The 21,622-nt window shown below is 43.5% G+C and overlaps 1 protein-coding gene across 1 annotated transcript in view; it reads left to right on the top strand.

Annotated features, from left to right (window-relative positions):
* LOC134571702 (4-aminobutyrate aminotransferase, mitochondrial-like) overlaps positions 1-21,622 on the top strand; it is a 965,679-nt gene that overhangs the window by 135,512 nt on the left and 808,545 nt on the right. Inside the window, exon 4 of the mRNA XM_063430224.1 lies at positions 9,156-9,185. Within this exon, the coding sequence (XP_063286294.1) occupies positions 9,156-9,185 (30 nt within the window). The remainder of the gene's footprint in view (positions 1-9,155; positions 9,186-21,622) is intronic.

Genomic DNA, 21,622 nt, shown 5'->3' with positions numbered 1-21,622 from the left:
GACTGCTCTTTTCTGGGCCTGTTAGTATATGGCATGAATAATAGTAGAGTAGCGAAACAGTAGGTCAAGATAGGTCATAACAGAGCCATAAAATATAAAACAAGAACATTGGTGGTCTGACAAAGTTCGTTCCTCGATGTGGAGTAGCTTCGCCCTCTTCTTGGTCAGTCAGGTAGTTGGTGTGGCTCTCGGTACGAATGGGATCGCTGACTATGGGTCACAGGCGTGGGCGATGTGGAGTCGGCAAGGCCCAGTGTGAGGAGTAGGCAGGTGCTTCCGAGTCTGAAGTGAGCTTGTGAACTGTTCCGTTGTGGAAGAAGAGTAGGGACCTTGGCGTGCCCCATCTGTACGCAACCTCTGCGGAGCGCAGGCAGCTAGTGAGTGACTGCAGCGATTTACGCCATTGGAGCGTGGTTTTGGTGAGATGTTGATAGAAGGTTAGGTGCGATTCTTCAAATAGTAATGCTCACTGCTGCCATGATATGGCCCTTGTCTTGTGGTGTGCAGCATCGGAGGATGACATCACCAGTAATTGGGGCCCACGTCTTAGTGATGGTAGGCAGTTGGCATAGTCCAGCTATGGTAAATTTCTTGGCTTGTGCCGGTGGTAACAATGATGCAATTAATCTTCTTGTATAGTGGGATAATTCCTCTATATTGATCTCCGGGGGTACCCCGCGTTCTACGGAGTAGTTTGTAATTGGACCATTGCGGTTTTCAATTCGGCTACTTCACTGTGAAGTTTCCCAATGTCCCCTTTAGTGGAGGTTTTCCTGTCACTGAGCAGCTGCATGTTCATTTTTAGGGAGGCCACATCTGCAGTTAGGAGCCTCTGGATTTCCATCAGTGTGTTTTGCATGTTGTGAAGGTCCTGTTTAGTAGCAGGGGCTGTGCCTCCAGGGATGTCCCTGGTCATGGAGTGTGGTTCCCCCTGAGTTGCTGGGGTATGTGTCTGGCTTGGTAAGTCAGGGGTTGTTTGGGTGTCAGGGCCATCTGTGGCCACCATTTTGGGTGGTACTTGCCTCTGTAGCAAAGTGCCGATATCCCGCTGGTCAGTTGCTTGAGCGGGCAGTGGTCTCTGGGAACGGCACTCCATTGCTGGAGAGGAACTGAGGTGTGTCGGCGGCTTTATATGTGTCTGCTATGCCAAAGAGCTGCTTGAGGTGCCGGTATGTAGTAGGCCACGGTCTTTCATTTCGACTTGGCCTACCTTGGGGTGTACTGAAAAGGCATCTATCAATGCCGCGGGATGTCCCCGATCTGTGCCCGCTGTTTCCAGGGTTTGATGGGGCCTGTGCTTGATAGGATTTCGGTGGATTATATTTACCGGGAAGGAGCCCTCAGAAATGGGGTCTAGCCTGTCTCGCTGTCAGGCTCCGCCCCCTAAATGTGTTTTTTTTATTTTATTTTTTTAAATTCTTTATTTTTGTGGTGCTTTGGGATACGTACATGTTTACAGAGACATTGCAATTGGTTTCAAAATATTATCCAGTAGCATACATTACATGTCAAATGAGCAGCACTTTTTGTTTTTATAGTTTAACATTTGAATAATATCAGAGTGAACATGCTGGTACGGCATACGGTCAGGTTAGGTATAGTTAAACGAGGAAGGACAATATGGCGCAACGTGGGAGATATTAACATTGTATGACCAGAGCTGTCTGATTACGCGTTAAACTTTTTAGCAACATATTTCTAGTCTGACTAGGCATAGTGTGTGTGATTACATGGTGCGCTAAGCTTAATCTTGACAGTTACCCAGTCTAACTATGAACAGATTATACACATATGTATTGGGACTTGCAGGAGACCATAGTCACAGGATACATGAGGGTATTGCCACCCAGAGAAAGTCCACCGGCTGCAGAATATGTGTGCTTATTAGCGGGCTTAGCCTTGTGCCCAGAGTCCTGTGGTCATCCATTTCTCGTCGCCAGCAGGTCACACTATGGCCAGTTGTCCGAGTCTTGCGGCGGGGGTTCGATGCAGTGGATCTCTGAGCGTGATGGGAGTTGTTGAGGTGGGTCTTCAAGCCAGGGTATGGCTGCTTTCTGGCTTTTTGTTTCGGCTGCAGTGTTTGTGTCGCTGTTCTGTGCCGGTAGAAGGGCATTTCGATTCTCCGCCATCTTCCCGGGCTGTTGCAGGGTTGGTGGTCCTTGCTGTAGGTCGTGCGGTAAGCGGCGGCGTGTATGGCTCGAGGCAGGCTTCCGTTTAGGCCTCTGCTGCTGCTCGCTTGTTTCGTGGCGTGTGCAGTTTTGAGATTGCCTGTTGGGCAGCGGTGAGGTAGAGCCGCCAGCTCCTCTGATCCCATGCGCCCCTGCTTAGCAGTCTCGCTGCGTGTTTTGAGATCCGCCGAAAGGTTGGCCCCTCTGAGGACTCCAGCGCACGCGGCAGCCGCCATCTTAGGTGATGCAGTCGGGCCCTCGAGTTTGGTTGCGGCACCTTTGAGCTCCAGTGGTCAGGTCTCCGGGTGGGGACACGGGGTGGGGGGGGGAAACGGGGCCGGGTCCGCCCAGGTTCATGCCCCAGGCTAGGCGCTGTATCGCAGGATAGTGGGGCGGCGGCCGTCCGCCCCACTCACCGCCGGAGAAGGCCCCAAATGGGACCACAAAGTTTTCTCCGCCAGGGGACTGCAGCTTGACAAGCCAGCCTCACCCTGGTTTCAGCCGGCCTTCTGCTTCGGGCAGTGTTGCTGTCGGTCGGTTTTGCTGGTGGAAGAAATCGCTTTTTAATCGTTTTTGGAGTTTTGTAGCAGGAGCTCCTTTTGCCTGCGACCGTCCAGCCAGGCGGTCTGGCCCCGCCCCCCTAAATGTGTTTTAAATAATTTTTAACCCTTTTGAAAATAGGAACCACATCTGCCTTCCAATCTTTGGGTACATTTCCTGAAAGAAAATAATCTCTAAAGATTAAATACAGATATTCCTTTATTTCCAGACTCTGTTCCTCGTGAGCTTTGTTTATATTGACTTTCTTTAGTTGCTGCATCACCTTGTCTTGGGTCATCCAATTACAATTTTCCTGCAAGTTTTTTAGCCATAGGTTCTTTCTTAATATATACTGAGGAAAATAGTTATTTAAAACGTCTGCCTTTTCCTGGTCTTCATTAACTAGCATCCCCATTTCAGTTTTCAGTGTACCTATACTGGCATTTTGTTTTTTTAGGGTTTATGTACTTAAAGGGACACTGTAGGCACCCAGACCACTTCAGCCCATTGAAGTGGTCTGGGTGCCAACTCCCATCACCTAGTTTTTTTAAACTGCAATAATTACTTTGCCGGGTTAAGTCCTCCTCTAGTGGCTTCTTGCATGAGGACCTCCAGCGTCGCTGGAATCCCCTAGGTCTCCCCTGTCGGCAGACGTCAGCAGGGGAGAAGCGTGGGCGGAGCCTGATCTGATTCAGTTACCTGTCTGAAGCGGTTTTAACCCATTCAGCAACGTGGGATGGGGGGGGGGGGGGGCAGGAGGGAGGGGGTCACTCTAGTATTCTGTGATGCCAGGAAAACAGGTTTGTTTTCCTGGCACTAGAGAATCATTTTAAAATATGTTTTGGGGTTTGTTTTGCTCAAATTGGCTAGCACTTCCTCATTTTGTTGTTTAGCAAATCTAATCGCCTTTTTGCATGCATTATTGGCTTCCTTACATCTACTATAGGATGCCTCTGATTAGCCCAATTTTTAATGCTTTGAATGCCCTTTTCTTTTTACATAACCACTAAGCCACATTGGTTTTAATTTTTTCTTTTATATTTATTACCCAATAGTACATACTGAGAAATATACCTTTCTAATATTTGTTTGAAGATATTCTATTTATCTTTAGTGTTTTGTCACTAAGTGGTTTGCCAGTCAATATGTTGTATAGCTACCCTTATCTTATTGAAATTGGCCTTTTTAAAATTATATGTTTTAGTATACCCCCTGTATTTTTGATTTTCTGAGTTTATTTCACACAATATTGAGATCACTATTTCCCAAGTGCCCCCCTACTTGAATGTTTGTCATAAGATTAACATGGTTTGTTAGAACCAGATCAAACAACCGTCCTTTATAGTTGGTGCTTGTACAAGTTATGACATAAAGGTTAACATGATTCCCTTTGCCAAACTCCTCTATCCCAATTCATTTCCGGGTAATTAAAATCTCCAATAATGTGTTACACAGATGTACAGCTTTCCAAATTTGTTTTAAACAGCTGTTCTTCCCCTTCAATATTAACATTCAGTGGTTTATATCATACCCCAATCAATAATTGATTTCCCTTCTTTTGCCCCAAGCAGATATATTTCTTAGTGTATACTTTTTCTTCTAGTTCCCCTATTTTATTTTTTAGGCTCCTTGTAAGTACCGTATATACTTGAGTATAAGCAGAGTTTTTTGGAACATTTTTTTGTGGTGAAAAAGCCCCCTTCGGCTTATACTCCAGTCAAGGTCTGTATAATGGCAACTTACATTGCCATAATACAGACCAGGACCGCCGGGCTCATTACAAGCCTGACGGTCCTGTTGGGGGCCGGTGCAAGCTGTTACTTACCTTTACAGCAGCTCCGTGCAGCTCCCCTGTGCAGCTCCCAGTGTAAGTCTCGCAAGACCCGCGGCCGTCAGAGCGTTGCCACGGGTTACCAATGTAATATTAAAATAAATATAAATATTAAAATAATAAAAATGCCCTCCCCCACCCAGTTGATGGGAGTCTGATTCCCTGCATATGATGCAGTGTGTGTGTGTATATAAATGCAGAGTGTGTGCATTATATACACACTCTGTATATAATGCAGTGTGTGTGTGTGTGTGTGTATATAATGCACACACTCTGCATTATTTACAGGGAGTCAGAAAATAGTCAGACTCCCATCAACCTGAGTCACCCTCTTGCACCTAAAAGGTAGGCAACAGGGGGGTGACTTAAAAATTATCTATATTTAATATTAAATATTGTGTGTGTGTGTGTTTTTGTTTGTATGTATCTGTCTGTAATATGTATGTGTGCCTGTCTGTTTGTATGTGTCTTTGTATGTATGTATGTGTGCCTGTCTTTATGTGCGTGTTACTGTCTGTCGGGGGGGGGGTAAGAAGGAGGGAGGGGCCACTGGTCCCACTTACCTGTTCTCCGGTGCAGTGCGGGTGTTCACCAGTCTCTTCCGCTCAACTGCGGGCGCCTGCAGCCTCTGTGGGTGGTTCAATGACTGATATCACCGCTCTTCTTTTCTCCTGCATACCGGCCGTAACACAGCGCATGCAGTAACACAGCGTGTATAGTGTGAGCCCCAGCACAGGCTGCAAACATAGTTGGTGTCATGCCAAAAGCATGAGTTGGTGTTTGATGTGTGTAAAAATAGAAAATGAATCCAGGCACTCCAAATGAATTCCAAGAGAAAGGCAATTTATTGGAACCAGCAGCTACAAAGCGACGTTTCAACCCCTAAGGGTCTTTATCAAGCTACTGAAGCACACACAAATAATGCAATATATAGGTACATAACATATTAAATCAGTGAATACACATGTGATACAATAATTGATTGATAACATCAAAGGTGTTTGATGTGTGTTGATCTATATTAAGAGTTGTTTTTTTGTAAACCTTGGGATGACATTTATTGTGGTCTTTGATCTGGCACCAGGCCTAGACCATAAAACATCTAGATAGCCATCCCCAGAGCTGGACACAAGGAATTGCATAGAGTGGGCAATAAACTGCCAGACCAACCCCCTCTGATCTCCCCCCCAGGGGTCTGCCCACTGAGAAACAACTAGTTTAGATATATAATGGGGGTGCTGGACTATCCAGAGAGTTCAGTTATTCATTTTTCTTTGGTCAGCAACTTCTAGGAGACCTATACCATCTAAGACTCCCACAAGAATTCTATATGGGGTAAATACATGTAAGGAATTTCTTGTGTTTTCTCCTATTTTATTTTATGTACTGTTTTGCAATTTGTTATCTGTATGTAATTTATTTCTGTATTTTGTACTCAGCACTGTGAATCTTTTTTGTCAGATTAAATGTTTACTTAATCAGCTTGTGTCTCTGTTCTCTATGAGCTTCATTCTCCAGAGGAAAGCTCAGGTAAACACGTTACCAAAAAGGGTTAACTATATGTGTTTGATCAGTAAAAGTAGAACTGTGATACTGTAATTCTCCTGTGTGTGGGGTAACCTAAGACGCCCGGGTTTAAAGTCTTGGTGGTGGCAGTAAAGTGTGTACTAGGGGGTTAGTGTAGAAGGGATTGCAGGGGTTAATTGAGTAGTTGCTGGGACTAGCAAAAGGTAACCAGGGGTCTGGTGTCATTAAAGGACCACTCTAGGCACCCAGACCACTTCAGCTTAATGAAGTGGTCTGGGTGCCAGGTCCTTCTAGGGTTAACCCATTTTTTCATAAACATAGCAGTTTCAGAGAAACTGCTATGCTTGTGAATGGGTTAAGCCTTCCCCTATTTCCTCTAGTGGCTGTCTCACTGACAGCCGCTAGAGGCGCTTGCGTGATTCTCACTGTGAAAATCACAGTGAGAGCACGCAAGCGTCCATAGGAAAGCATTATGAATGCTTTCCTATGTGACCGGCTGAATGCGCGCGCAGCTCTTGCCGCACGTGCGCGTTCAGCCGACGGGGAGGAGAAGAGGAGGATCGGAGGAGGAGAGTTTTTACCCCTTTCCAGAGCCGGGCGGGAGGGGGTCCCTGAGGGTTGGGGCACCCTCAGGGCACTCTAGTGCCAGGAAAATGAGTATGTTTTCCTGGCACTAGAGTGGTCCTTTAACCCTGTCACTTCCACACTCTCCCCACTGTCTCGGCTGGACCTATAGCCCACGCTCGTGACAGTTGGCATTCTTTTTCAAAGTCTTTTTTTTTTTTTTTGTCCTGTTAGAAATGGATCCCAATACTTCTCATCCCGGACCAAAACAAAAACGCAGGTCATACAATGCTGGTTTCAAGCTCAAGGTTGTGTCAAGAGCAGAAGAAAGCAATAACCGTATTGCAAGAAGGGAATTTTGTGTTGACGAAACCAAGTGAGGGAGTGGCAGAAAATGAAAGCTGACTTGGAAAAGATTCCAAAGGCAAAAAAAGCTTGACGTGGTTTAACGACTTCATATGGGGCTCTAGAGACTGAATTGCATAAATGGGTTATGGAGTGTCGTCAAAATGGTTACTGCGTAACATGCATGGGAATTCACTTACGTACCCTTCATATGGCTAAAGATGACAAATTAAAAGCACCAGGCATTGAAAATTTCGTTGCGTCAGCAGGATGGTGTACCCGCTTCATGAATAGGCTTGCCCTATGTTTGCGGCAAAGAACAAAGATTTCACAGAAGTTGCCAAAAGACCTTGATGAAAAATTGATGTCATGTCATTCCATTCATTCATCATAAAACAAAGAAGGATCCATAACTATGACATGGGAGATATTGGGAATATCAATAAAACACCTGACCTTTGATCTTCCAAGCAACAGAACTGTGGCAAGTTTGGGAGACAAATCTATTTTACTCAGAACCACAGGAAATGAAAAAAAAACATTTCACAGTCGTTCTGTCATGTTTCGCTAATGGAACTAAGCTATGGCCTGTCATTATTTATTTTTAAAAGAAAGACCTTGTCTTAAAAGGTAAAATTCCCACCACCATCCAGGCTGGATGGATGAAGACGGAACAAAAAAATGGCTGGAAGAAATTTCGAACGGACGACCAGGAGCAGCCTTAAAGAAAAAACATCATTGCTAGTTTGGGATATGTTCAGAGCCCACACATCTGATGACAAAAAAATTGGCAAAGTCTTCTCAAGTTACTTTCGGCATTATTCCAGGTGGGCTTACATCTGTATTGCAGCCCCTAGATGTGTGTTTAAATAAACCTTTCAAAGACCGTGTGCGAAAGAGGTGGCATGAATGGATGTCATCTGGTCACCCCCGACTGACAAAATTAGGAAATCTGATGAAGCCCCACATAGAATTGATAGCAAAATGGGTTCGTGATGCATGGGAAGAGATTCCAGAGGACATGGTGCAACGCGACTTCAATAAATGTGGCATTAGTAATGCTATGGATGGCAGAGAAGACAGCGCTTTGTATGAGAATGACAGCAGTGATGATGATGACTGCGAACTCATTGATGATGACAATGTCTACGCTGATAACCTCACACCAGCTACAGTTGAAGCTCTGTTTGGACATACAGATGATGAGGACTCCAGTTTTGAAGGATTTTAACTCTTTTAGCTGTTTTCGCTTAGTTGCTGATGGAGCTAAGGTTTTTGTACTGTTAAAGTTATTGTTGATACCATATTGTTTTTGTTCGCCCTTTTTTCCCTCAAAGAACTAGTTTACTGTTTTTCTTTGAAATAAATATTCAAAAACCTTTAACCTACTGATGCCTCAATTAATGTAATTTTATTCGTATCTATTTTTATTTTTGAAATTTACCAGTAGCTGCTGCATTTCCCACTCTAGGCTTATACTCGAGTCAATAATTTTTCCCAGTTTTTTGTGGTAAAATTAGGTGCCTTGGCTTATATTCGGGTCGGCTTATACTCGCGTATATACGGTAAGCATACATTTAATATTATGCATCACTTGTACTTTATGTGAATTTTTTATACTATTACATACTGTTCTGATCTTGCCCCTCCCCCCATCTCCACCCCCTTGTACTGAGCTAAAGCCCATCTCCTTTCTGTCCAATCTCCATTTTGTTTTTTTTCTATGTCCTTGTCCCTCTTCAACTAGGTTTAAAACTCCTCCATTCTTCAAGCCATCCTGTCCCCCAACACTACAGAGATTCTTCTGTTTGGGTGCAATTCATCACGGCTATAAAGATTGTACCCAAGCTTTTATCAGCCCAGTGCTCTTAAATAACAATACCTTCCTTTCAACACCAATACGTTTAGCCACATCATGTAGAAGCACAAAGGAGTGAGCATATTAAAGAACATGCTTGTTTAATAAGAATCTAATTATGAAATAGCAATTTTGCAATGCTATGCAAAGGTGCCAAGCTTTCCGAAAATGTGCACGTTTGCTCAGTGTTTGCACAGCTGTGGTATTTACTTTTGCCAATTAAAGGAAATTAGCCATTTCAGTAGTAGTGCTTTTTATTGTTATTAATATGGTTTTATATTTTTCGTAAATTTATATATTAATGGTTTGTATCTTTTTCTAGGAATTAATAAGGCAACTGAACACCATTCAGGTAAGGTGCTTTTGTATCCTGTCAAATGTAAACCATTTAAAAAAAAATAGCTTATATAAAGGAACATGTAAATGTGTTTGAACATATTACTTGGTTGATGCGCTTCTTCTTTTTTTTTTTTTTGAGAGAGAGACTGGGTCAGGTTAATTCAAAGGTTGGCCTAGGTGCAGAGGTTTACAAACGATTTAATGGTATGGCAGTATGGCATAGATATATAGAGTTAGTAAAACAAATTAGTTCATCAAGTAAACCCTTTTATAGTCAACTCAGAGCACTGATTGAGCTGAAAGAGCTTGTATAGGTAAACTAGAAAGCACACTCATCCACTGAATCGGAGAAATCTCCGCATGATCATGTGGGAAATAGTGACCACAATGTCTCCATTGGCATCATAACTATAGCCCCACCGAAACAAAACTCCTGCCTGATATTTTTGGCCATCTTGAGACCAAGTATGAGAAAAAATATCAGTATGTTACAGTGATAGATTGCCATTGAAGAGGGGCTCAAATGGCATGGGAGGCCATCGACTTTATCCGCAGTGTGCCATGACAATTTTCTTACAGGTATATGCCATACACACTAAAGCTTAATGTAAGAAATTGTAGCTTTACTAACCAGGTTATTCAGTAAAGTCAGAATGCTGCTGTTCCAGACTTGCAAAATATGTCTGCTGCTGGCATTTGGATTCCAAATTGGTCATTCAAGATCATCTACAGTTGGTGGCTTGGACCGTTTCAGGGGATCTTGGAGTATGTCAGGACTTTCGACTGCTGCTAAAGTATCATTATGGGATTCATGTGCTCCCGGAACTCATCTTTCCTACCTTAATGTCTGGCAAATCTGGAATAGCTGGTGTGTAGAAAGGGAGATTGATCCCTTTTCAGCACCTATAGTTTCCATTATAAATGTCCTATTCTCACTCTTTGACAAAGGTAAATCCTACAGAACTTTTAATCTCTTTCGCTCCGCTATTTTGGCGGGACATACTCCTGTTGATGACTCTGCCGTGGGTAGACAACCATCGGTTTGCAGACTATTACGTGGCATCAGATTGGCCAGTTCTCCTGCACCTCGATACTCTCAATTCTGTGATGTCTCGCTAATTTTTTATTTTTTGGAAGCTTGACCCTCTAATACTGATTTCTCTTTGAGGCAAATTTGGGCTAAATTGGCCTTGCTCCTATGTTTAGTTTCCTTCCGTAGAGTTTATGAAGTTATGAAAATCCTTTGATTTTCACGCTATCGTATTTCGGAGCAAACACTTCTAGTGGCTCTCAGAGTGACTACCGCTAGAAGCACTTAAACCCTGCTATATAAACGTTGCTGTTCCTGCAGAATGGCACTGTTTTGTTTTGCAGGGTTAAACAGACATCTTCTTTGAGATGGAGTGGTCTAATTGCCTATAGTGTCCCTTTAAGTTAACCATTTCGTGGAGCTGACCTCGCTGTCATGATGATACAGAGTACCAACATGCAAATACAGTCCTTAATGGAGGATGGGCTTAATGTAAAGAGAAATAGAATAAAGAGAAATAGAATTGACAAGGAACAAGCTGAAGTCAAAGGAGTACAAAATGGCTACAATACGGGTAAGCAAGCCAAGGTCAATATTGGAGAGATCAGATCAAAAAGCAAGTCAAAGTTAATAATCGGAAAATATCAGAGAAGAATACAAAACACACTCTCCGCTGAGGAAGCCCAAATCACAGGAGGCAGGGTGAAACACGTCACGTGATATATCATAAGGAGGCAGAGGCGGAGGCGGAACCTGGCATCTGGAGGAAACCAGGAAGTAACACACACAAGTCAGCGTTTTATGCTGCAATTGAGCTTTGTTGTGGGATTACTATATGGTATAACCCACCAATGCTTTGAGTAAGCCGTTTTAATTTTTTTATGCATAATAAAATTTGTTGTTATACTATGCCAATGGGATTTCCTGGTTCTGTCATGCCTTAAGCTAGTTCATACTAAAAGTGCCACCTTTTGAGAATTCAAGCCTGAACATTGTGTGGGAGTTATTCCCACTCAAGTGGAGCCTTTCTCACCCAGAGCCAGGGTTGATAGGGCTCTGGTAAATGTGAGCTCATATACGTATATGAAACAGTGTATTATTACTATAATAAGGATAATCTGCACTAGATTTTAATTTTTTTACAGATTTTCTTTGATCAATGTATGTTAAGTATATTTGTTTATGGTTTTTGGAATAACGTAAAGAGAAATAGAATAAAGAGAAATAGAATTGACAAGGAACACGCTGAAGTCAAAGGAGTGCAAAATAGGTACAATACCGGTAAGCAAGCCAAGGTCAACATTGGAGAGATCAGTTCAAAAAGCAAGTCAAAGTTAATAATGGGAAAATATCAGAGAACAGTACAAAATACGCTTTCAGCTATAAAATTCCATGACAGAACACCGATCTCCAGGTTGACTGAAGTTATATAAATGTTCATAAGAACAATATCAGAATGTCATAGACATGTGACTCCAGAATGAAGCCATGCTTGCGTCATTCTGACTACAAAAGGAAGTATTATTGAAGTTGAACCGACACTCTGCATTATTACTTTATTAGTTTGAGGACAGCTTATGTTTTGTAATGATGGACAGAGCATCCTGCAATCTTTGCTCCCTCTCCCCCTAAGTAAGGTTTACCTCAGTGAGTCAAATGAAAACACTTGTCAGGACGGAGATCATGAACAGAGGACAACAAATCAGGAGTCAAGGACTCATTCATACTCATATACATCACTATCATTGTTGGTTAGAATTTTGGATTTTTTTTTTTTTTTGAATAATCAGTTTTTATTAAAGTGTGAATAAGACAAAGTTTAGGCTCGCAGGCCGGCATTAATAACAGAATGCAAGAATACAATATAAGAACAGCATATATCCATAAAGAGATTACATTCAGAGACAGTCAGTTTCAGTTTCAATGTCAGTTTATATCAGATATCATGTTTCAGTTGTAACTGCGTTCCTCAGCAGAAATTGCTATGCTGTGTCGTGTTAATACCGTATGTAACCAAATAAGTCCATCAAGAACTAGATCAATGTGGACATATTAATGTCCAGAGTTGCCTTGAAGTTGCGTGTATACAAACGATTAGTATCATCAATTTTTGTCGATAAGTATGAGTGTGTGTCGTATTGTGTTGAGTTGTGTTATGACCCAAAGGGGTCTGTTTAAAGGTGGTGGTAGTGTGTTGGCATGGCACAAAACAACTATTATAAGTGGGAAGAAAATAAAATAGTACAGGCCAAATAATTCAAATTATAGTGTACTAAATATCCCCTCCTGTTGTATGATTTTCCATACATGTTATTCCTGTCCGTACTGTGGCCGTTTTTACTTAGCGTGATAACTCCAGTGAGGGTTATCTCTTGGGTTATCATGGCGAGACCTCTCCCCTTCGCCGTTGCATGTTTTCCCCTGTGACTCGAATGGTACAACTAACGTCCAATCTGTGTCCCTGATTGGTCTGTATGTTGCCAGGTCGTTGTGCGTCAGGGATGGTGTGCGAGGGAGGCTGCTTGGTAGGTTGCATGCATTGGTGGGAGTATGGAGCGTGTGTGTTTCAGGTTCCCTCGTAAGGGGAATAATGTTTTGCTGTGTGTGGGTAAAGGGTGTGGAAATATGGGGTTGCTGTACACGTTTGTTGGTTGACCCAGTATCACCCCTACAATCTTGTGTTTTGTGTTTCATTTGAGGTCTTAGTCAGCTGTTATTATCTTGTGTTGTATGGTCGGAGTCATTATGGAGACTAGGTCATGTCGGCGGTTACCTAACATCTATCCGGCCGTGACCGCTATGGGAGTGTTAGACCCGTCTTGTTACGCCTCCCCATACCCGTGGATTTATTGGGATCTGAGTCCCGCTTCTGTATTGTGTGGGGGTCTCGTGTCCCGTCACCATGTCGCATAGCCTGTGTAGGGATAGTGTTTGAGTTCGTTCTGGCTAGTTATTTGTGTGGATACCTTCCGAGGGTGTCTTTTGGTTTGATCTATCCGTTTTAATCCCCTATCCGATCAGGGCGTTGTGGTCGGTGTGTGAGGTGTGGTGCTCGTCTCCGTTAGCGCCAGAGGGTGGCTACAGGTCGCAACGTACGGTATGGGTATGTTGCAAGGGCTGCACCAGCCCCAAACCCTCCACCGGCACCCCCCCCAAGGCCCCGCGCCAAAGGTAAACCATGGCGCCCATGATTCCGCATATTTTGCTTACCTGCTCGTCAGTTTCGCCTGAAGTGCCTCAGCTGCGGGATTTTTTTTATTATTGTGTTTTTATATATGGTTCAGAATTTTCTTTAGTGAAGACAAGATGTCCTGGATTTGATGTGGGACCTCTGAAAGAGGGGAGTTTAAAACGTGTTCTGGGAGCAAAAGGGGATGATACCCACAATTTAAGAAAAATGCAGCTTGTTGAGTCAGGAAGGGTACTCCAATCATCTTAGAGGTAGCAACAATAGCTTCAGGTACTACTGATACATTTTCTCTATTCTGACCACCATTTTGAGTTAAATTGGAGACCCATATTTGAAATAATTGCTTTTGGAATAGAATCACAAACGTATTCCTGACACTCTAGTTTTAAAAGTACTCTTTAGGTCCCCCGTTCATTACTTTTAATAGTTGATTTTATTCACCATTTTTTTCTACAGACCCAGGAAGTACCTCTAGTGACCGTGTGTGACTGCCACTAGAGATGTCTATGAAAAGGCAATGTTAAGCTGTAGTTCTTCTGGTGACTATTGTGTCTCTGTAACATAGAAAGAGAAGTCAGGGATAATTGGGAAGAATGAATGGATGATTGGAAATTTAAGTGAGTATCTACAATATCCAAAATTGTTGATTGTAGTGTTTATTTACAAAGTTTTGTAAAAAAAAAATCTGAATGTTCTTCAATCCCAACCGGATTAACTGGTATTTTAATTCTAATATAGTTATATAATTCAGTGTCTGATAATCAGAATAAGGTTTTTAACCCCTAAGTGACAGTGGACGTTAGGGATCGACCGATATTGATTTTTTAGAGCCGATACCGATATCCTGTGAACTTTCAGGCCGATAGCCGATATAATTTGCCGATATTCTGTACATTTACCATTTTGGAAAATAAAAAACTATTTCTAAAGGTAAATGCACAAAATATACATGCCACGTGTAGTGGATGCAGTGTGTTTAGACAGGGGAGCTGTGTATGTGTGTGTAATGGATGCAGTGTGTGTGCAGTGTGTGTGTAGTGGATGCAGTGTGTGTTTGTATAGTGTGTGTGTATATAATGCAGTGTGTTTGTATAGTGTGTGTGTGTATATAATGCAGTGTGTGTGTGTATATAATGCAGTGTGTTTGTATAGTGTGTGTGTATATAATGCAGTGTGTGTGTGTATATAATGCAGTGTGTGTGTGTATATAATGTAGTGTGTGTGTGTGTATATAATGTAGTGTGTGTGTGTGTATATAATGTAGTGTGTGTGTGTGTATATAATGTAGTGTGTGTGTGTGTATATAATGTAGTGTGTGTGTGTGTATATAATGTAGTGTGTGTGTGTGTATATAATGTAGTGTGTGTGTGTGTGTATAATGTAGTGTGTGTGTGTGTGTGTGTATAATGTAGTGTGTGTGTATAATGTAGTGTGTGTGTGTGTGTGTGTATAATGTAGTGTGTGTGTGTGTATAATGTAGTGTGTGTGTGTGTGTATAATGTAGTGTGTGTGTGTAATGTAGTGTGTGTGTGTGTGTGTGTGTGTGTATAATGTGTAGTGTGTGTGTGTGTATAATGTGTAGTGTGTGTGTGTGTATAATGTATAGTGTGTGTGTGTGTAATGTATAGTGTGTGTGTGTGTGTATAATGTATAGTGTGTGTGTGTGTATATAATGTATAGTGTGTGTGTGTGTATATAATGTATAGTGTGTGTGTGTGTATATAATGTATAGTGTGTGTGTGTGTATATAATGTATAGTGTGTGTGTGTGTGTATAATGTATAGTGTGTGTGTGTATATAATGTGTATATAATACAGTGTGTTTGTGTAGTGTGCATTATATATACACACACTATACAAACACACTGCATTATATATACACACACACTATACAAACACACTGAATTATATACACAGTGTGTTTGTGTAGTGTGTGTGTGAGGGGGCATTTTTTATTAAAAAAAATGTTTTTTAATTTTTATATTCAATTATTTTTTTTTATATATATTTAATTATTATTATTTTTAATTTTTTGTTGTCCCCCCTCCCTGCTTGTTGCCTTGCCAGGGAGGGGGGATATGTTAATCCCTGGTGGTCCAGTGGCATTGGCTTAGCTGGGGGAGGGGAGGGAAGTGGGGTGGGCAGCAAGCGTTTACTCACCTCCCAGCAGCTCCTCCAGCTCCCCAGTGTAAATCTCGCGAGACCCGCGGCCGTCAGAGCTGGCCGCGGGTCTCGCGAGATTTACACTGGGGAGCTGGAGGAGCTGCTGGGAGGTGAGTAAACGCTTGCTGCCCGCCCCCCCAGGACCGCCGGGCTTTTAATGAGCCTGGCGGTCCTGGGAGGTATTATCGGCAATATCGGTATCCCTATTGGCCGATACCGATATTGCCGAAAATACCGAATATCGTCCGATTATATCGGTAAAACCCTAGTGGACGTATCAGGTATGTCCGACAAAAAATGGTCCTTAATGGCCTTGGTACCTGATATGTCCGCGGCAAATTTTTGAGTGCTGGAAGCCGCTCTATCGGTATTGCAGCGATGCCTCAACATCCTGCAATACCTCCCCTGACTGTCGGGCCACCGGGTGATCGATCACTTCCGGGTTGCCCCACCTGGTGCCCGGTAGTGAAGCAGAGCATCGGAAGACATCAGGCAAGCTTCAATGCTCTGTCTGTCTGCTGAGTGCCTTAAGGGGTCGAGGCACTCCGTAAAATGAATACAATAATAAAAATAAAAAATAAATAAAAAAAGTAGTAATTCCCCCGTGGGCGATCAGTCTTCTTCTCCGTCTGTATCACAGCCTAGACAGTCCCCCTCTGCAAAATAGGACCCCAAGGGCCATGTGATCACTCTGAAAGACTGCTGGTGATGAAAGTTAAAGACTGCTGGTGAAAAAAGTTAAAAAGAAGTTAAAAAAAGAAACCTTCCAACTTGTGCTCGGAATCTCTTATACGTAAATGGAATGTAGAGGAGAAGCAAAGTTGGTTGAGGTGTGCCGAAATCAACGTACGAGTAGGCCTGTAAAAAGAGGGCAAAAAGGAATTTGAAGTAAACACTCTCTTTATTGCAAGTTTAAACAGAGAGATTTCTGAAAGCTTGCCTAAGCTCCCTTTCTGGTCCAGGGATGTAGGAGTTGTATATTAAGGCTTTCCAGCGTCCTAGTCTCTTAATGATGTGTACCGGAGTGTTAGTGCTTGAAGCCAAGCCGATGATGCTGCGCCGATGCGAAACGAGTGACCAGAGAAGGAAGCTGGGTGTTAGCCCAACCTTGACAGTAGAGTTCTGATATGTGAAATAAATTTAGCTGTGGTGAGTGGGTGTCCTTGGAGTAGAAGTAGTGGAGTGTCTGGTGAGTGCGTGTGGTAAGATAACAGAAGCAATCCAGAATATGTACTGGGCACCACAGATTCTCGGTAGGGAAGAGAGAATGATAGTGGGATAGGCAGAGTGATTGGTTTTAGTTGAAGGTAAGGAGAGTATGTAATGGTCGTCTACTTTCTTTAAGTGAGAACGTTTAAGACATTGGACGGTGTCTCCTTGACGTATCACGGTGAACTCTCTAGGTCTGAGGAAACCGTAGAAAGCCAAAAAGATGGCGGATTTAATGACTAAATTAGTACTATGGTCAAACTGGGATTTGTCCAATAGATCGCTAAGGAGCCTGAATTTTGGACCGTCTATTGGTAATCTAGGTGGAACTGTGACCTTTAAAAATACCTTTGAGGATTTTCTTGATGGGGTTGGAAGATAGAAAAGGAGCGTGGTTAGGGAAGGTAGTGAGGATGGGGTGTTGTACTGCAGTAAGGTAGAGTTTGATAGTGTTGTGTGAAAGTTTTAGGAGTAGATGGCAAAATCCACCATGGTTTATAAGCAAAACTCGGCGGTAAATTTGTTAAAAATAGTCAGTTCCCTAGCGTAAAAGATAGTGGTGTTGGGAGACAGTGCATGAGTGCTTGTGCGTGGAGTAATAGTTCGTTTAATCCAGGATTAGCCGGTGTAACGGTGGTGTCCTGGATGGTTGAAGGTGGGCAGGAAGGGGAGCCTGGCCAGAGACCTGAAATTAAGAGCGTGAAAGAGTGTCAGCAGCTGAGTTGTGGCAGCAGGGGTGTGGAACGTTGGATGTTTCTTTAAAGACTGACTAGGCATTCGACTGAGAGGGCCCATGGGCCCCCACAGCTGTCTACTAAAATGGAGGGCATGCATGCTCTGTTGGGGTCTACAAATGGTTGGGCAGGGGATGGTTATACCGTGAAGCGAAATGAAATAGCATTAGAAACCAACGCGCACCCCTGCAGTGTAACTCTTGGCACGAAGCCAAGGGGCCCCAGTGAGGACCGGGACCCTCTGCATCGCCAGTACCACGGGGGGGGAGGGGGAGAGACGACGACTTGTAGTATACGTCCCTGATAATGAGTCAGTTACTGAGGCAACTGGCCTGCAAAGTTAGTACGTAAGGCAATACACGAGCTTGGCATAGAACAAGTGTTTGCTTGTTGACAGAGGGACCAAGAGAGGAGGGGTAGTATTTGAGGTGTAAAATATACCGTTCTTGCTTAACCGTGTATTTCTACCCGCTGAAATAGTAGAATGTAGGCAAATTACAACAAGAGAGATGTTGGGTATGAGAGAGACTAATACTGGAACTGGAGGGAAAGAAAAGTGATACGAAAGGTCATTAACAAACTTTTATTACTTGGAGTGCAAGAAAGTAGCCCCCGTAAGGGGGTAAGTGCGATTGGGATGAGACATGGTGTGGACGTGATGTCGCCCAGTTGGTGGAGAGTGCGTGTAGAACCATCTTATTTGTTAGGTGACAGACAGGTTGGGCACATGGTCTTGGCGTGGGCTCTGAAGCATATGGAGCAGAAATGCAACAACCTGCATGCGCTGTAGCTGCATGCGCCTGTGTTAAAGTTATTGCACATCTGCGCCTTACCCAAGAATGTCCAGCTTGTCTCTCTCTGGCCGCCCTTCCTGTCTTGTGAGTGGGGTGGAAGTGGAAGGGTCTGCGTCTCCAGGGTCGTAGGTCGTGTAGTGTGAAGTGGAACCACATGAGGCAGAAGACGGGGGCCTCAAACCAGCAAAATGAAGGCAAAACAACTCCATATCTATTTGACACCAATCAATTCTAATATTGAACTGTACCAGATGAGTAGCTGCCTTGGCCGAAACTGATTTGTGGTAATCGTAAAATGAGGACCCTCCGTACTTGATGCCCAAATCAACCACCTTGTGCATGTATAAATCAAGCTCTTCTCTCCTATGTGGGTACACCGTGCAAATAACGTCGCGATAAACTGTGGAATGGTGAGTTTTTTGTTCAAACATGGATCTCTAGCTCTTAAGACTACTGAAATGTCCCCATAGTTATATGCTCTATTTTCTAGGATGTTTTGTGAGGTTATGAGGAGGAACATTAAATTGACGTCCTTTCCATCAAGAATATCCTTCTTTATGGAAGCTGGGACAGAGTGGGTTGGTGAGGTGTGGGCAGTGAGAGTGGTAGTGGCTGGTGAAGGAGGGCAAATGAGGGGTATGTGAGTCTGAGCGGTCAAGGTTACCGGTGTAGGGACTGCTGGGGCTGTATAGTCACCTGGAGTGGCTATGGCCGATTCCACCTTTTATGGTTTGTTGATTGACCAGTATAGAAGCCAGAGTTTCCTGGGTGGAATCAGAGTAGCCAACTGGAGGCCCTTGTGAACTCGTGCCGGGCCTTGGGTCGTTGGCCTGAGCCGTCAGAAGTTTGTAAAGTTCGGCCTTTCTAGTGGTGGCTGGAAAAGGGGATCCCCCTTAGCCTGAGCTCAGCCGATATTTTGGAAATGGTCCAATATCTTAGGGATCTGGGAGTAGAAGGAGTGAGGGATTCCTCCGGAGACCCAGGCCTGGCTGGCGTGCGGGGCATATAATCTGATGGGGGATTGAAGGTCTGTTCTTGAGACATTCTGAAAGGAATAATGATATGGATAAGTAGGGGATAGTGGAGGTGGGATGAGACCTCCGGAGAACTGGCCTGCTAGCTAGTGCCGAGGCAAGGAATTTTACCTAGAACCAAGAGACGGTGAGAGGCTCTACCTATGATTTGGGACGAGGGGATTTTGTGGCCATCAGAACAAGGTGGCATGATGTTGGCCTCTCGACTGTAAGCGATTCAAAACGTGTGGCCGTGACTTGGGAAGCCCTAACTGTAGCCCTAAAGAAGGGCGAGCGAGGTAGCTAGCTATTATTTGGTCGTGGAGCTGAGGGCTGAACATCTGTGTATGAGGTGGGGGTGTAGACCTTGCGGGACCGGAGTATTAATTGGGAAAGCTAGGGCCAGCGCCTGATCCTAGGAAGCCAGTTCTCTAACTTGAAGAGGGCTTGTCTTTTGAAATGAAGTATTTACGTATGTAGATACTGACCGTGAGTGTTTGTCCTGTATATTTGTACAATGCTCAGGGCGACTTCAATATATATGTATGTTAATATATTTATACTGCGAAGAACGGGTCCAGTCCAGGAACCTAGTGGTAAGAAAGTTGCAAGTATGCCTGATGCGTGCAACTGGTATACCAAGTGTAAAAATGTTGAACGTATGGAGAGGTGTGTAACAGATAAACTGTAGCATAAGAACCTGTGTAAGCTGAGGGACCTGAACGTTGGTCCAAAACTTTAGATACAAGCCCCTGGGTTCCCACAAATGTACTTTACTTGTGAATGATACGGAGGCGAAGTGAGGCCTTAAAAGGAACATAATCGTAGTGAGTAAGGTTAATGATACCTGAAACCGAAACGCCGGGGACCAGGTAGCCTGTTGGTTGTTGTTGGCGTAGTGAGTCTGCGAAATGGCGCAGGCCTAAGTAATGATATGTAGAAATGATAAACAAAATTAACATGTTAAAATAATAGTAACATGGTGGATGAGGCCTCTTTACACCTAGTGTGTTTGTAATCCACTTTGGGAGGTTGGGGGGATTTGTATTTGTATTTGTAATGAGGCCTCAGGAGAAACGTAAAAATGGTAACTTTTTTTACCTGATACCGTGAAACGGGATACTGGAACCACTTCATGGAGTTTTTTCTTGAAGAGTAGTAGTAGAACCTGAAACATATCCATATTTAAGTACAAGGAACCGGGTATAAAGTTTAAATTTAGACAGAGATTTAAGAAATATGAGCTAATGAACAAACTAAGCGTGGAGCTGGATAAAATTAAGAGGCTTGATGGTGGCTCAGCCTATTGATATCACAAGTGTATAGAGGCCAACTGTTGCTTTAAGAGAATACCCCTGGGAAATTGTCCATAATTAAATGTGAAAATGGGTGGTGAATAGTGCCACACAGATTTAAGGAAACCGCTGGGAGAACTGTGTACATAAATATTACAAAGAAATACTTAACTTATATTAAATAAATGCTTAAAACCTCTTGCGTTCGGCTAACCGTGCAAGAGGGATATAACGGGACCGTGTTATATACGGTCAATAAGTGAGTGTGTGTGCATATAATGCAGAGTGCTTGTTTGTATGAGTGTGTGTGTGTATATAATGCAGAGTGTGCGTGTGTTTGTATGAGTGCGTGTGTGTAAATATTGAACACACTGCATTATATACACACACACTCATACAAACACACACTCCGCATTATATACACACACACTCTGCATTATATACCTGCACATTCTGCATTCATTAACTTCACACACTACACAAACACACACACTCTGCATTCATTATATGCACACACACACTGCATTCATTATATACACACACTGTAAATAAATATTCAATTAATGTAATTTTATCGGAATCTAACTTTATTTAGAAATTTACCAGTAGCTGCTGCCTTTCCCACCCTAGGCTTATACTCGAGTCAACACATTTTCCCTCTGACCCAGGCTCCCCTACTTCACCTCTGACCCAGGCTCCCCTACTTCACCTCTGACCCAGGCTCCCCTACTTCACCTCTGACCCAGGCTCCCCTACTTCACCTCTGACCCAGGCTCCCCTACTTCACCTCTGACCCAGGCCCCCCTACTTCTCCTCTGCCCCAGGCACCCTTTGCTCCTCCTCTGCCCTGGGCCCCCCTGCTTCTCCTCTGCCAAGGCTCTATCTGCTCCCCAGCTTCTTTTTTGCACCAGGCAATCACTGTTTCTCCTCTGCACCAGGCTCTCACTGCCTCTCCTCTGGACCATTCTCTCACATTGCCCCAGGCTCCTCTGCTCCTCCTCTGCCCCAGGCTCCTCTGCTCCT

The sequence above is a fragment of the Pelobates fuscus genome, chromosome 8 (assembly GCF_036172605.1).
Source record: "Pelobates fuscus isolate aPelFus1 chromosome 8, aPelFus1.pri, whole genome shotgun sequence".
In the NCBI taxonomy this organism is placed as follows: domain Eukaryota; kingdom Metazoa; phylum Chordata; class Amphibia; order Anura; family Pelobatidae; genus Pelobates; species Pelobates fuscus.
The sequence above is the reverse complement of the archived record's forward strand: the minus strand, read 5'-3'. Positions and strand labels throughout refer to the sequence as shown.